Raw genomic sequence first — 16,452 nt, 5'->3', positions numbered from 1 at the left:
GTCCATATTACAGGTTTTATAGCCAACAGAGTATGGATGTGTTGTAAGATGGTAAAAATGATCCATTATGATTCAAAAATATCCATTACTACGGCCGGCACAAAGCCTGTGTTGTGTCAGGGACCCCAAGAGTTACATGCGCGTTCATAGTTGAGTCCAGTCATTTTATGACTGGAGAAATACTGAATTCCAAATCTTGATTCGGGAAATTGGATGATTTCAGGAGGTCTCTTTCCGAATGTTAACAAATGGGGAAAACTCTTTCTGGGCCAGTGTGTATCACGTGACGCTGTAGTTCCACTTTCGGCCACTATGTAAATTTTGCTTCAGAGGGTGGCACACTTCCTAGGGACTTGACCTGAACACACTGAGAGGAGTGAATATGGAGAGAAACAAAATGAAAAAAAAGAACAAATCCACTTTGAAATCAGTGGGAGGAGAGCTCATTAATGTTAACTTACAATGGACAGCTCTTGGAGGTTCCGTTGAATTTCAGTATGACATGTTCATTGTCTATTCAGTAAAAATGAACATTAGGCAAAGGTAACAAACAACATTCCCATTATTTGTTTAGTGTAGTCTTGTAAATTTTATTTTTTGGTGAGAAACCTGAATATATAAGCTTTTTGAGAAAATTGTTGATGTTATCACAGTGTTATAAAATAAATATTAGATAGAAAAGGAATTACGATACAAAAGGCTTTTTGCTTCTTTTTCAAAAGATGTTTTATATGTTAAATAAGTTAAATAAGTTAAAAGGTTGTTCCATACAAGTGTATCACTGAATCTGTGCTCAAACGAAAGTAATAAAGGGTTAAAGTATTTAAAAACAGTTATTCTTGATAGCTGACATTTCTGTGTTTTCCTGGCACAAAAGAGGAAGAATGCGAAAAAAATACACAAAGGACAATATAACAACATCAGTATCATCTTTCGGCCAAATTATTTTAAACACTGGCATCAGTTTCCTCCCAGAATTCCAAAATTTGTGCACCCCCAATTCAGTTATAAAATAAATTTGTACTTTTTATTATAATATATATAACATAATCAAAAAAATGTTTTATTATAAATTGTTCTGATCAAATTACTTCGTCATTTTTGTTTTTAAATTTTTATTTAGCTTATTTGATCATTTATTGATTATTGATTCATTTGATTATTTTAACATGTACAACATGTTAGCAAGAATGTTTATTTGCATTTTGCATTACTTGACTATAGAGCTGCAGCAAATAACTTACTCCTTTTGTGGGTTTGGTTGCAGGGGGTGGGAGTGCACTGAGGGGAGCCTTGCCAAGGACACCAAATATGAGAGAAACGCACTGGTGAAAATTGTTTCATACATTGCGTTGCATACAGTCCAAAGACTTAATCTTAATTTTATGTTTTAATGTTCAAACTGAAAAACGTTTATCTCTTTGTGATATCATCTTTTCTTATCACTCACTAAGTGTCTGGGAACTGACAACACTCTTTTAGAGGGAAATTCTTTCCCTAGTGCTTGATTCATTACTTGTATCAACACGGTCAAGGTTCTCTGAAAATGTTTGGTACACTATGAAGCACAACATATAGCAACAATGGGAGACACGTCTGGACTGCAGGCAGGTCAGCTGAGAAACTACAGTACAAAGCCACACTGTTGGAACACAAGCAGAATGTGTCTCATTATCTTGCTTGAGTAGTTTGGTTGGCAGCATATGTTGCTCCAAAACCTATATGTGCCTTTTAGCATTAGCGGTGCCTTTACAGATAAGCAAGTTACTCATGACGCCATAGGCACAAACACACCCCAGTAGGAGGTTAGGCTGTGTAAAATTTCTTAACACGAAATGATATTAATCCAAACACCTGTCCTGTATACAGAATTATACCAGGTTTTCCACATGATTCAGCAGCTGATCCAGAGTGGTACATATTGACACTGTGTCCCAACAGAAAACCAGCATCTGACTATCGTGTAGCATCGCATAACATCGGAGCTCCCTGTTCAAACTGAATTCACTAAATATGTCCTATTGTTACTTCATGTAAACCCCAGCTGTGAGCTCCAGATCTGACTGGAAACTTATCCATTTAGCATACTTGCTATCTTCACACGTATGCTAGGTTATTTTTTGAAACAGAAAACACCAGTTTAATATTGTGATATTCATTGTAAAATACATACAGTATCGCAAACAGTATGCTAGCCTAGCTTAGTTTTAACAATGGTGATTTACGTCAGCAGAAAATTTCAGCTTCCCAGTAATGTCCCTCCTGTCAGCTAAACCTGTGTTTAAGTTTTTGTAATCAAAAACGTAGTTTGTTATAAATAATTCCTAATTTTAATTTCATGAATCAGCTGGTCCTCGTCCACTGTGGTGCTTTCAAAATAAGCAACAAATATAAATATAAACACAGCGTTCTGCAAAAGTTCAGCTCGCACGCCTGCAGCCAGTAAGGGCAGCTTTATTGTTGGCTTCAAATGTCCTTACACTGGCACAGTTTTAGTCTTTTTAAGAGACTAAGTCTGTCGTGTTTCCTCTCATCACCCCAAAAAGTAAACAAACATGGCATGCACAACTCTCCCGCCTCCTACCTCAGCTGAAATTAGATTTATGTTGCCATCACCAACCTGGACACAAGTTGCTCCATTGGTTCGGTTATAGACATATTATCATTTTAATTACGTTGTCATATCGCTTATTACTTATAATGTCATTTGAGTTGGATTTAGAGCTGTACTATAGGCTATTTTAAAAGTTGCTTAAATGTGTCATATTGACAAATGCGGATTCAGTTGGTTTGCATAAAATCAACTCAGGTTCAGCTCATACATGGGACAGGACCAGCATAACCCAAGATCGACCCAACTCTACCCCACACCATCACAGTTGCTGACTTTTGTCTTGCTGTGGTAACAATCTGGATGGTGCTTTTCCACTTAAGCCTGGAGGACATGATATCCATGATTTCTAAAATAGTTGAAATGTGGACTCATCAGACCTCATCAGACTTTTCCACTTTGTGTCTGTCCACTTCAGATGAGTTTGGGCTCAGAGAAGTCCGCAGTGTTTCTGGATGTTTTTGATGTTTTACTTTCACATTGCATGGTAGAGTCTTGCATTTATAGATGGAATGGTTTGTCAATGTCCTGGAGCCCATGTGGTAATGTCCTTTACAAAATCAAGTCAGTTTTGAATGCAGTGCAGCCTGATGGGTTTAAAGGTCATTCAGTATTTGCTTTTTAGCCCATCCCCTTATGTTTAGAGATATCTCTAGATTTTCTGAATCTTTTGAAGATATTAAGGATTGTAGATGGTGAAATCTTTGTAAATATTTGCAATTGTGCATTGAGAAAGCTGTTTGCTACACTATTGGAAAACACAAGCTCAGGAGCTGGGTGCTGCTTTTGTGATCACCCTGTGCCAGTGGGAAAGCAAACCAGCACCATATCTTAGCACCTACCAAAAAAAAAATCCAGAGTGCAGAGCTGATCCTCTTCCAGATATTGCTTCTAACGTGTGTATTGGACCTAAGTTGTCCTCCGTGGGACAAATGTAAAACTTGGGGTTAATTTCTCCTCCATATTTACTACAGACTGTTATTTACTATCCATCCAGCTGTGATTAGTTGTTCCTTTTACATGACGTGGTGTATGCTGCTTTGTTTCCAAATTTCTGCTTAAATTAGATGCCAGAAAAGGCTGGTGTGCTGTGGCATGTCTTTACCCTAGCGAGGTTGCTGGAGGGGTCGTGGGAGTTTGCCCATCCGGTCTACATGTGCTTTGTGGACTTGGAGAAGGCCTACGACCCCGTCCCTCAGGGCCATCCAGTACATGTATAACCAAAGTGAGAGCTGTGTCCACATATTTGGCATAAAGTCAGACACATTCCCAGTTGGTGTTGGCCCTTGTCTTCAATCCTGTTTTTGATTTTCATGGACAGGATCTCATGGTGCAGCCAGGGGGAGAAAGGGGTCCGGTTTGGGGACATCAGAATTGCATCTCTGCTTTTGGCAGATTATGTGGTTCTGTTGGCTCCATCGCAACGTGACTTCCAGAATGCAGTGGGGTGGTTTGCAGCCGAATGTTAAGCAGTCAAGATGAGAGTCAGCATGTCCAAATCTGAGGCCATGGTTCTTTGTCGGAAAATGGTGGACACTCCCCTCTGGGTGGGGAGTGTGTTGTTGCCCCAGGCAAAGGAGTTCAAGTATCTTGGGATCTTGTTCATGAGAGCGGGTAGAACAGAGCTTGAGATGGACAGATAGTTTAGTGCTGCATCCGCTGTGTTGCGGGAGTTGCATCAGACTGTCGTGGAAAAGAGGGAGCTGAGCCAGAAGGCAGAGCTCTCGATTTACCAGTCCATCTATGTTCCAACCCTCACATATGGTCATGAGCTCTGGGTAGTGACAGAAAGAATGAGATTGCAGATACAAGCGGCCAAGATGAGCTTCCGCCCAAGGGTGGCTGGGCTCAGCTTTAGAGATAGGGTGAGGTGCTCAGACATCTGGGAGAAGCTCAGTGTAGAGCCGCTGCTCCCTCACAACCAAAGAGGCCAGTTGAGGTGGTTTGGATATCTGATCAGGATGCCTCCTGGGCGCCTCCCGGGGGAGGTGTTCAGGGCACGTCCCACTGGTAGGAGGCCCAGAACACGCTGGAGGAATTACATATCTTGTCTGGCCTGGGAACGCCTTGGGGTCCCCCATGAGGAACTAGAAAGTGCTGCTAGGGAAAGGGGCTTCTGGAGTGCTCTGCTTAGCCTGTTTCCCCAGTGACCGAGCCTCGGACAATTAAATGAAAATGGATGGATGGATGGACTTTGAACTTTAAATTTATCATCCTCGTGCTGTATTCAATGGAATATAGGTCTAAAAAATATATAAATCATTGCATTCTGTTTTTAGTCACTTTTCAACATTTGAACTCTTGCTACCAAATTTGTACTATAACAAGTTTGTACCACAACTGGATCACACCAGAGATCAGTTGGAGGCGTAAAGAGTTTTACCTTTTTTCTAAGGTTTTTGTATTGTTGTTTGGTCAGCACCTGAGCTTGAATACCAACAAGCCAGGATAAAGCTGGATCAAACCAAACAATTGTGAAAGTACATGTGCTTTTAGCTCTGCTGTGCTGAAGTGAAAGAAAGCGACACTACTGGGTGGATCCTGTTAAATTCTTCAGTCCTGTTTGTGGATGACAAAAAATGCTGACCTGTCCCTTGTCCTATGGTGGATGTTCTCCATGTCGTTTTGGAACGGGAAACACTTTTTGAGGGATGCTGACCTAAAATATGACTTAAAATTACCTGAACCTTTCTACTTCTTTAAAATAATCTGGACATTAATTTATTTGGGGAAAAAAAAAAAAGATGAAAATAATCAATTAATGTACAACATATGGCAAATAAGCAACAGTGGGTCCTGTACTTACAGGTGGTGGGTTTGTTGCAGTTGTGTCCATGTCTGAAGTACTGTGGGTTCTCTATGATGGGGATCCTGGTCATTCCAATCACCACAGCATCCGGTCCAGCATCCAGCGTGCAGGGGCTGATTATCCCATGGTTCACATGATGAAGTGGGCTGGCAGAGTCTTCCTCACCGCTTATCACTGCTACTGGTCCTAAAATGACAAGAGTTGCAGACTGAACATCTGAAGGTAAAACAAAAGCCAAAAACTATGTATGATATATGTTATCTATCTAAATATCCATTATTATGAAACGATTTCTTCATACAAACATGGTTTGTAATAGCTGTAGGAATAAAGAGGGATGGATGGACTGCAAAGATTTACAGAGTTGTGGACCTGGAGCAATACACGCAGATCAACGATGTGATTGTCACCAGTCTCTAAATCAAACTCCACTCATACACTTGAGTGGTGACCACTGAGAACGGGGGAGAGCTTGGTGAGCAGGATGCAAACTCCGCTGAGCAACAGGTGGCTGACTTCCTACAGACCAAAGGGATCGAGTTGGATTGTAATAATATCAAAGCATGTCACCCTCTGCCCAGAGGAAACACTAGCGACAAACCAGCCATAAGTCTGAGGTTCGTCAACAGAAAACACAAGATAGCACTGTTGTAACAAGGAATAAAGTTAAAAGGAACGGATGTCTTTTTGAATGACCACCTGGCAAAACAATGCTGATTTTTCTAGAAAAGAACGCCAGTTTAAGAGAGAAAATACAAAATACTTGGACTTACAACTGCAAAGTATACATAAAACTTAATGGGACCCCAGCAGGCTCTGTATTTTATTAGGATGGCTTGTGATATTTGTGGCTGTTCTACCTGCACGCCTGTGGTGTGTCTGTCTTTGTGCTGCTGTGTTGCAGGGGCTTGATGTGGCTTCCGGATGCTGGAGCTTGTGGCACACACACTGACCGGTTCCTCATCAGCAATCATTCCTCTGCTGCCATAAATACTCCAGTCTCACTCATCTTCCGCGCCAGATTATTTTCCACCTCACATGTACTAGATTGGCAGTCTCTCCTGAGATTTCTCCTGTGGAAATTTCTTGCTCTTGAAGAAAGTGATTTCCATTTTTTCTTGTGTGCTTTTGTTTTTCCAGTGCCTCCCACCATTGAGCTCCAGCACCTCATTGCCTAGCCTCTCGCCTTGTTGCCTAGTCACTCGCCTCCTCTTCCACCTCGGACTTCCACTGCCCTCAGCCTCACCATTCTCACCAGCCTCACCTGTCTCACCAGCCTCACCTGTCTCACCAGCCTCACCTGTCTCTCCAGGCTTCCCAACTCCTGGAACCCCCCGTACCCTCCATTCTCGCTCCTAACCCCTGGCATCCATTAAACCTTTCCTTCTGTTCAACTGTAACCTGTCTGTGATGTTGCTCTTGGGTCCTCTTACTTTCACGGTTGCGAACAGTAACAAGTGATCTGCATTAGAAACACTGCAGATCTGGACAAATACTATTGAGTGTCATGAACTGGCATACTGAACCAATGTTCTTGGTGACTTTTGAAGATGGCCGGAACTAGACATTGACTGGACATTGAGATAATACAATGCCATCACACACACTGACAGAACTAATTTTCATTCTGCATCAGATGACAGCCACATAACAGTGGATAAAGGAGCATGAACAACTGGAAATGAAAACATATGAATACACTGAACATAACACAATGGACTTGGAACAAGATATAGACCTGGACAATATTTTTTTTCTCCACCATTAATTATAATTGCTGCTACACTGACAATCAGTAAAGAGGCAGAAAATAAATACAAAAAAATATAAAGATAAATCATCTACTATTATAAGGGCAAGTACAAGGGATTACTATAAGAAGATATAATATAGTAATATGAAAGGAATATGGAGCATAATTAACATTATTATAAGAAATGGCTCAAGACAAAATAGTCTTCCTACGTACTTTATGGATATTGACATTGAAAATTATAACATGGCTGATGTTGCAAATAGCTTTAATGAGTTCTTTGTAAATATAGGGGCTAACCTTGGAAGAATTATTCCTTATCCAGGGACACAAGAACATCTAGTGGAGAGAAATGCTTGCTCCATGTTTCTTAATGCAGTGGATGAAAGTGAAATATTAGATATTGTTAATAATGCAAGAATAAAAAGACTACTGTCTTTAATGACATTGAGATGTCACTGGTAAAAAAGGTCATTGATGGCATTTCCAAACCATTTCATTCATTAATTTCTGATAACAAAAAATGAAACTAGGAAGTAACTAATAGGAAATGGATTAGTTATGTATTAATTTAAGGAGAAGGGTGGGAGCACACAAGTTTTACTTCCTCTCACTCTTTTTCTAGTATGCAACCTGCTTGATGTTTTATTTATTTCTTGTTTAACATGCCTTTGTGGTATTTCTTTTGCAGTTTTTTTTCTTGACATTTTTGCCTTTATTGGATAGGACAGAGTGACAGTGGGAGACAGAGGGGACGATATGCAGCAAAAGGCCGTGAGCTTGAGTAACACCCACGCCCACTGCGGCAAGGACTTTGCCTTCATTCATGGGGCACCTGCCACCAGACGCCCCAGAACCATCTAACATGTTAAATGAAAATGGTTCAATATGAAACTTGATGCAAAAAAATCTAACAAAAACACACGGATACACCCAAAAAAATGCACAACAGCTACAGAAGGAAGTTCCTCCCAGTCTCAGCTGTCTACTGCCAACGAAAGTAGCTAAATGTATTATATTTCCAATATTTTGTTTGTTTTTAACTTCCATGTTTCAAAGGTATCGGTTTATTGGGAAAATAACAAAGCACAATACGAATTAAAATTTATGTGCATTCCTTATTTACACAACACTTTGAGCAGTAAGAGGCAGCCATAGATAGTGTTACACACAAACACACAAGCTGCAGCAAAGACTAACTGCATTAATCAAAACCTCTTTCGGAGTTAAAGTAGCAGAATGTAACTGTCAACCAACTGGACTGAAAATGTAGCCCATTTGTAATGTTTTAAAGAGAAACATTATTTTTCTTACGCTTAATACCACAGTAGACATGCCATTAATTTGTACGTTGTGCAGGTGTATTTTTTTTATGGATTTGTGGATGTATTTTATTTTCTTTTTACTATTTTAATGATTAAAACGCCTCCTGTGGGCAGGTGTTGCAGTGTTTCATTACAAATACTAAACGCAGTACATGTGGTTCTTGTGCATACCTCACCTGGCAGACAAGATCACTGCATTCATCCGAAAGCTCAAGATATAGGGAAGGCACCTTGATCAAGGAAATACTGATGCCTTTAAGAATCTGTGATGATTCTGGAGCCACTCCAGTCATCCTATGTATTAAGGAGCACATCTCTTCCTTGAGAAGATTATTTCAAAAATACTTTTCAAACAGTGTTCAGTATGACTGGGTTATGAAACCATTCACTGCAGAGGGTTGGTATTTTGGTATTGTATTTTATTTTATTAACTGACTGTTTCTAACTATGATTATTTATTACAGTCATATGTTGAACATACATTTCATATAGGTTGTATGTTACTCAATAACTGGAATGGATTGTCAGACTGAGTCCTTGTGAGATTTATCTGTTGCTTCACTGAAAACAAAGTGTAGATCTCAGCTCAACATTGAGCTGGGGGGTGTTCCAGAAATCAGGTTATGTGAACTCTGAGTATGTTAACCCTGCGATGAGGAAAACTCTGTTATCTGTTCCAGAAAAAGAGTTAAGTCAAACTCTGAGTCAATCACCATGGTAACTGACTCTGTGAACATAACCTGCAATGGCAGGTTTTCTCTAAGAAAAACACTTTTTACCTGTCTCTTCCCACCTGAAGCAAACTGTCAGACATGGATTGTCCGTATTTTTGCAATCCGATAGATATCAAAGCAGAATTATTAAGCAGTGCCTTACCTTAGGAGAGGATTTTCAGATTTCGATTGGATGTGCTCTCTTTCCCTGATGAATATTTTGGCACAGTCTTTCATTGCACTCAATCATTCATCTTAATAACATTCTCCGGATGTATATGTCCAATCTCACACACTGCGGAGGTGTGCTCACATCAGAACAAATTTTGTGCATCGTGCTACGTTTTTATAATTAGTATTTCACTGAATTTTCATATACACATCACCACATATATATAAAATAAAAAAGGTTTGTAGGAAATATAAATGTATTTATATATATTGTAGTGGACTGCCTTGGCGTGGTCATTACATTTGTCCCTATGAGAAACTCCAGAGCTCAATGTCCCCTGGGCAAGTGGGGGACACGTCAAGAGACACTGTTTTACGAACCCAAAACATCCAACAGGGGGTTGTTAATTAACTTAACTTATACTCCCTGGGGATGTCTGTAAACACGCTCTGGCTTCTTAAGCACGGGAATATGGTGGAAGGTAAGCACTCCGAAGGTCCCATCAGCATACCACAGGATGTAAGGCATCTGAACGACCTCCTGGGATCACCCAAGCAATACCAAACAACCATTGTATTGCCTCCCCTGCTGAGATAACCAACTGGTCGAACATTGGGTAAAGCCATTATATAACCCTGTGTTGTGATAAAACATCTGACAGAATGACTTGGACCAAGGTTGTAAGTTAAAATTTCCCTTCTTCCCTAATCTTTGTGACTGGGGGTGAGGTTGTCTCCATGCTTCAGTAAGCAGATAGGAGCATCTCCCATTCTTTTCATCTCATGTAATTTGAATGAGTTAGGTAAAGTACGTTTTATTCCCCTTTTGTTATAATGGAGCTATACTGCCATCTAGTGGTCTTAGTTATTAGTAAGCTCATAACCAACTTTGTAATTATATCGTATTTTGAATTCATTGTATAATGTTAAAAGTAATCCTATATCTAAATAATCACAAGTTTCTTAGGCTCCATGGTACAATGTTATGTTATGTGTGGTCACATATTTCACAAAACTGAGCAAAAGATCTTCAGAATCATGTGTTACGTTATAAATTACTTTTGGGTCTCCTAACGTGCATTGGAAGTTACTGTGATGAGACTATAGTGGTGAGGAGATACGTGAATTTATACACCACGGGTTAGATCGCGTAATTCGTCATAAAGTTCAGAGACATAAATGTCTCCTAAATTACATTAGGTCTTTTAGAAACTTATACCAGATGCGCGATCGCTCGGTGCAAAAGTTCGCTAACTCCGCCTTCCATCCGCACCCCCAAATCGAAAGATAAAAAACTGAGTGACTCTCTCTAAAGTTAGCTCAGAGCTCTCTCTCTCTCTCTAGGCTCACTCTTCTCAAGGCTTCTCCTCTTTTCTCTTCCGAAGTTTTTTCTTCGCTTCCTTTTTTACCGCGGTGCGTCTCGTGCATCCGCGCTCGCAACTTTTCTTTTCTTCAATTTTATAAGCGGAGCCGCAACAGCTCACCAGAGCTTTGCTGAACTTTAACTTTTGAAGCCATTTTCTTTTAAATCTCTTTGATGCTTTTCTTTATACCAGTTTTTGGTCAGTAAAGACACTTTTGGTAATTCGTTTTTTAATTAAAATCAAATCAATAATTTAAAGTGACTCCCTCAGACCAGTGGGATTACTTTGATTATTTCTGCGAGTTTTAATTGAGAAGGACACTCCGCGATTCGCCATCAACTCTGCCACCGATCTAGAAGCAACACCTGCTGCACAAACTATCAGCATCCGTTGCCTGCCCTTAAGGACTTTGTTTAAAGACTTTAACCGGTTCGCTGAGGCGAACACCGAGGCCAGTTAAAGACCGCCGCACACCGACTCCACCTGCCCGGCCGCCGCCGCCTTTCAGCGGGTCACCTCGTCTGGAAGAGGCGCCGCAGCTCTCCCCTGGAGAGACGCGAGGACCTGGACCTCCCCGGAGAAGTCTAATCAAGTCGACAAAAGTAGGCAGAATAACATTTTCTAGTGATCAGAGTTGATGTCGTATAGCGAAGCTTTAATGCCAAATTTCTAAATTCTACGTCACCGTTCAGTGCGCATCCAGTTTTAGACGGTCACGTATTTCCTCCACTATCATCCATAATTAATTATTTACACTACCTGAACATACATCACGTAGGTTCCCTTTTACGTATTCTCTGTCCTTTTATATTTCATATTATTTCATCTATTTACTCTTCATTTTATTGGTCTAAATAAATTATCCTCATTTATCGCCAAGTCGTTGTCTGTGGATATTATTTCATGAGAGAAACAAGATCAATGTATACAGAATAAATGGTACAGACTATGAGATTGATTAAAGTAATGACATGTCTTAACACTGTCACAATTTAAGATTTAATTTTCTCCTGAATGGAGAATGGTGCCCCTTTTACTTTAACGAGTGCAAAATCCAAATTTTAACGTAGTTATTAATAACCGCTACTATATATATATATATATATATATATATATATATATATTATATGTATATATATTCAAAGCTAAATTAAACTAAATTAAATTTAAAAAGCATCCAACAAGCTAGCATACCAACATAAAAATAAAATAAAGAAAAACACAAATCAAATATCAGTTAGCTTAATAAAAGTACCATCCTCACATTTGTATGCACCATAATCTAATACACAATCATCAGTCATCATCATCAGAGTCATTCTCATTCCCATGAGGAAAGTTAATATTGTGTTCACAGTGTGAGCTTTATATCAATATCAATATCAAATGTTAATTTACTCAGCTGCATATTTGGCGAGAGGACATATATGTGTTAAAAAAGCATTCTGTTGGGGGTTTAAATGACTCCATGTTGAAATAGCTGCTGAATGAATATATTTACTTTGTTTAACATCAAATAGAAAAAAACAAAACAAAGTGAGGTCGGCCTACAATCATGGTTGAGTGAAACATGTCTTACCTTTCTGAATGATGTTTTTATATTTAATTTCCAGTTGCTTCCAAGTGCATTTTTCCCCTGTGGGATTGCACCTAAATGAAAATCAAGTTTTCTTTTTTAATCCATCACTTTTTAAATCTGTGCTACGTTTTTAATAATGTGGTTAATGTTAAGTCAATGGACACGTGCATTCAAACTTATGCATTGACACAAATGACACGGGCAGCGATTTTCTCCCGTGCCGCTTTTCTCTTTAACTACAGCAACGGTTTTCTTTTCTAAATATGTGCTCATATTCACCGTAGGTAGCATGAGGACCTTTAGTTCCAAAGGGGTAAAGTAAAGGAGTAAAGCTTTTTATTGAGGTCGTCACACGCTGAACTCAGGGTGAACATACTCAGAGTTGATTGAACTAATTCAGATCAGCTGATCTGGAACCAAAGTAAGTAAGTCAACTCAGAGTTCAGGGTTGATTCAGAGTTTGTTGAACCTCCTTTCTGGAATAATGGCAGTATCCTGCAGGTAAGCCTGCAACCCTTTTTTGAAAAGATGTGGAGCGCAAAACAGGCTCATTGCAGGTACTAATGCAGTGATAAGACGCTCACTTGTCAAATACATTTGCTCTGTTTTTTTTTTTTGTTTGTTTGTTTGTATATTTGCACAGATTACAAAGTGGCAAACTGACAATACAACTGCACTTTATTTTCTCTAGTTTTGAACTGTGTTATTTGATGTCATTACTAGTTTGGAACTTTGTGTTATTCCACTAAATGTCAAAGTTGGTCTATTTTGTTACAATTTTGTTGGGGCGAAGGGGGACAGGTGGGGCTTGAAAATCACATACACACACACGCACACACACACACACACACACACACGCACGCACGCACGCGCACACACGCACACGCACACGCACATGCACACACACACACACACACACAACACACAAACACACACCCAGAGTGGGGAATGACAGAAAATGTTTGAGAACCACTGAGTTATGGCAACAAACAACACTTAGTCAAACCAAATCTTAACTATGCAATATGAAACAAACTGATAAAATAATAGACACAGGAACTAGGGGGACAGACAGACTGGGGGACAGGTGGTGGCAGCAGAACATGTGCAGAGAGGCTTGTTCCTGCCAAAAACAAGTCAAAAAGATATTTTCCTACATTTTTAACATAAATAAAAAACATAAGTAAGGGGACAGGGAGCAGCATCTTTGTAAAGAGATTTTAAATCTCAGTGAGTCTTTTACCTGGTTAAATAAAGGATATATATAAGGAGATACATTGTAATCCTTCACAGCTGACAGAAAACAAGGAGCAATTTGGGCCGTAAGGTGCTAGTTAGGGAGGGGGATATAGATATATATACATATATATATATATATAATTGTATTTTCTATTCAGTTTACTCCCTGGCTGTAATGTGTTTTGTCGCTTTCCTGCAGTTATTGAATTATCCCATAACAGTGTTATCATTGTTGGACTCTATTGACTGTTTGCTGTATAAATTCAGACCTCCTCCCCGGGGATCTGGGAGGTATCTGTGCACCAGCTGAGAACTACTGATGTAGACTAATCAGTATTCTCTAGTGGATCCAAACACATCAGCCTGAATTATGTATGACTGACACAGTCAACCTTCACAGCTGACAGAAAACAAGGAGCAATTTGGGCCGTAAGGTGCTAGTTAGGGAGGGGGGGTTTCCATGGTAATGGGTACAAGAAGACATGATGACAAATGCAGAAAGGAAATTAAAAAACATTAACTTATGAAGGCACTAATTTAATGATTGAATAGGGAATAAAAAGAGGGAAGGTCATTGGACAACATTCTGTAAAGTTGGATCTCAGAATGAGAACGTGCTGCTATGATAGATGATCTCTTTTCATGTGTTGCATTCCAGCTAAGTCATCACATGTTTCTGCTTTGAAGTGGACTTCCTTGTCTAAGTATTATGAGTTAGGTATCCCTCTGCGTCTGCTCTTTACGTTCCAGAATGCCACTATGGTGATGTCAACAACTGCACATGGTGGGATGACGCTGCACGTGGTTATGGTTAGGCAACAAAAGCACATGGCAACCAATGGAGAGAATGTACTTGGGTGGCGTCACATGTGCACGAAACATTGCAGGACGGAGTACGATTATAACACTGCTGCTGAAGATGTAATTTAAGGAGATTTTCATGCTGGAGTTCACATCCTATGTGGATTTTTTGGTTTTTTTTTCTACACCTTACAATGTGCATCTTTTGCATAGCCCTAACCTAATGTGAAGTTCTTGCCTAATCCTAACCATTGTTAGGGTCCGCGCTGGTTGCTATGTGCTCATGTTGTGGAAACACGATGACGTGCTGTGTGATCCAACATGTGCATTTGTTGACTTCACAGTTATAGCATTCCGGAGTGTAAACAGCTTATCGGGATGTGCCAGTATATTTTGCTGAGCAACTCTCAGGGCTGACCAGAGACTTCAAGTCCTCCCTGTGGACCCTGGAGGTCACTAGATACACGCTAGAATACTCCAGTGTTGTACAAAACAGACAACACAGTCATGTGTAATGTGTAAAGTGTAAGTGCATGTCTAAAGTTTGTCATGAGGGAGTTGCTTGAACAGGCTCAGTAGGTTATAGTTCAACATGTTTTTTAATGAAAAAGCTCCAACATGTTACTCCTTGAAAAAATGTCACTTCCCTTTTTCTGATCAAAGGATGTAAATGCAAATATTAAGTCAATAGTCCTTAGTCATCATGTATGAAGTTGGCAAAGAGCATCCTGAAACAAAGAGGGAAATAGAGGGCCTGCTGCCATTCTTTTCTGAAATATCAAATATCACCCTCATGCACAGAGAGACATTATCGTTTACTTGACACATCGTCTCTTCTTATTTTGCAGTACTTTATGCATTTATGAATTTGTGGTGGCCTTTCTATCTTGAAAATGACACTTGCTGTAGCCTAAATGCTTCACCCCACCTCAAATTAGGGATCAGAAAAGACACAATTTTCCATGGCTGCCCTTCCAGATGGTCTCCCTGCCAGCTCCAGGAACACATAAATGTTGATTACCTCAGTTTTATGTATGTAAATGTACAGTATGCGTCTGTAGCACTCAAAAACTGCTGGATGATAACTTGCATATGTGTTGGGAAATTAGCATAATTTGGCATTGTCTCAGATATGGACACTATTTCAGATCAACATCAAAGAGATTTGGGGGCCTATTAATTATGCTAAATGGATAACACATTTTTAAAAAATTGATTTCAGAGATTTAGTGGGAAACAAATGGGTTGCATTGGACACAGCAAGCCCCAGAATCAAATTTTTGCTCATTTCCTCTTTGTTTTAGATACCCCTGGCCTTTTTACAGACCTATACACTTTTATGTAGTAGTATTACCTTAACATTTACATCTGCATATTTTTTAGGCAGAAATATGTCAGATGAAGGGGTTTCAGGCCCCCTAAGACTCTAATTTGGCTTACTCATTATTAAAGGTGCATTTTGTAAGATCTGGACATAATTTTAGTTTAAAACATTCAAAAACTGAACTAACCCTTTGTGTAACCTTGGTATGTAGAAGTAAGACCTTTGAAGTTATGTCCAAGATGCCTATGTATTGTATTGCAGAAATATCCACTGCTAAGCAGCCGGGGAAGGGTTGTTCACTCTGTAATAATACATCCTTGCCTCAGAGGTGATAGTGAGTCACTGTAGCCTCTAGTGTACGTGTACGTGTCAAAGTGTGTTCCCCTGTCGAATAGTGCCTGTTAATGTGTAGCGCCCCCCCCTTGATGGTCATGGTTAGGGGTAAGGGTTTGGGTCAGGTTAAGGAGGAGAGGAAACACATATCGACGGGGATACCACATCACAACCCCAACACAACACTGGAGTCAATGTAAACAGCGTAGAAGTTACAGTCTCACTGAATTAGTTAGTTAGTGTGTAAGAATCAAAGCAATGGCCAAAGCTCCAGGAAAAGAAGCAACATTCCATAAGAAAAGAAGCAATGAAAGGAGAAGCAAAACTAGAGTAAATATTGGTGTGTCTTTCTAATGCTGGAGACAGCTCTTAAAAGAGTAAAAAAAATGCAGTTTGAAGCTGAATTGACAACCTTTTGTTTTAAACCAGT

General features: G+C 39.7%; 1 protein-coding gene across 1 annotated transcript in view; it reads right to left on the bottom strand.

The window, feature by feature from the left end:
• The window catches only part of ntrk3a (neurotrophic tyrosine kinase, receptor, type 3a), a 245,384-nt gene that overhangs the window by 50,953 nt on the left and 177,979 nt on the right, over positions 1 to 16,452 (bottom strand). Inside the window, exon 13 of the mRNA XM_042496388.1 lies at positions 5,418 to 5,606. Within this exon, the coding sequence (XP_042352322.1) occupies positions 5,418 to 5,606 (189 nt within the window). The remainder of the gene's footprint in view (positions 1 to 5,417; positions 5,607 to 16,452) is intronic.

The sequence above is a fragment of the Plectropomus leopardus genome, chromosome 11 (genome assembly GCF_008729295.1).
Source record: "Plectropomus leopardus isolate mb chromosome 11, YSFRI_Pleo_2.0, whole genome shotgun sequence".
Lineage (NCBI taxonomy): Eukaryota > Metazoa > Chordata > Actinopteri > Perciformes > Serranidae > Plectropomus > Plectropomus leopardus.
The sequence above is the reverse complement of the archived record's forward strand: the minus strand, read 5'-3'. Positions and strand labels throughout refer to the sequence as shown.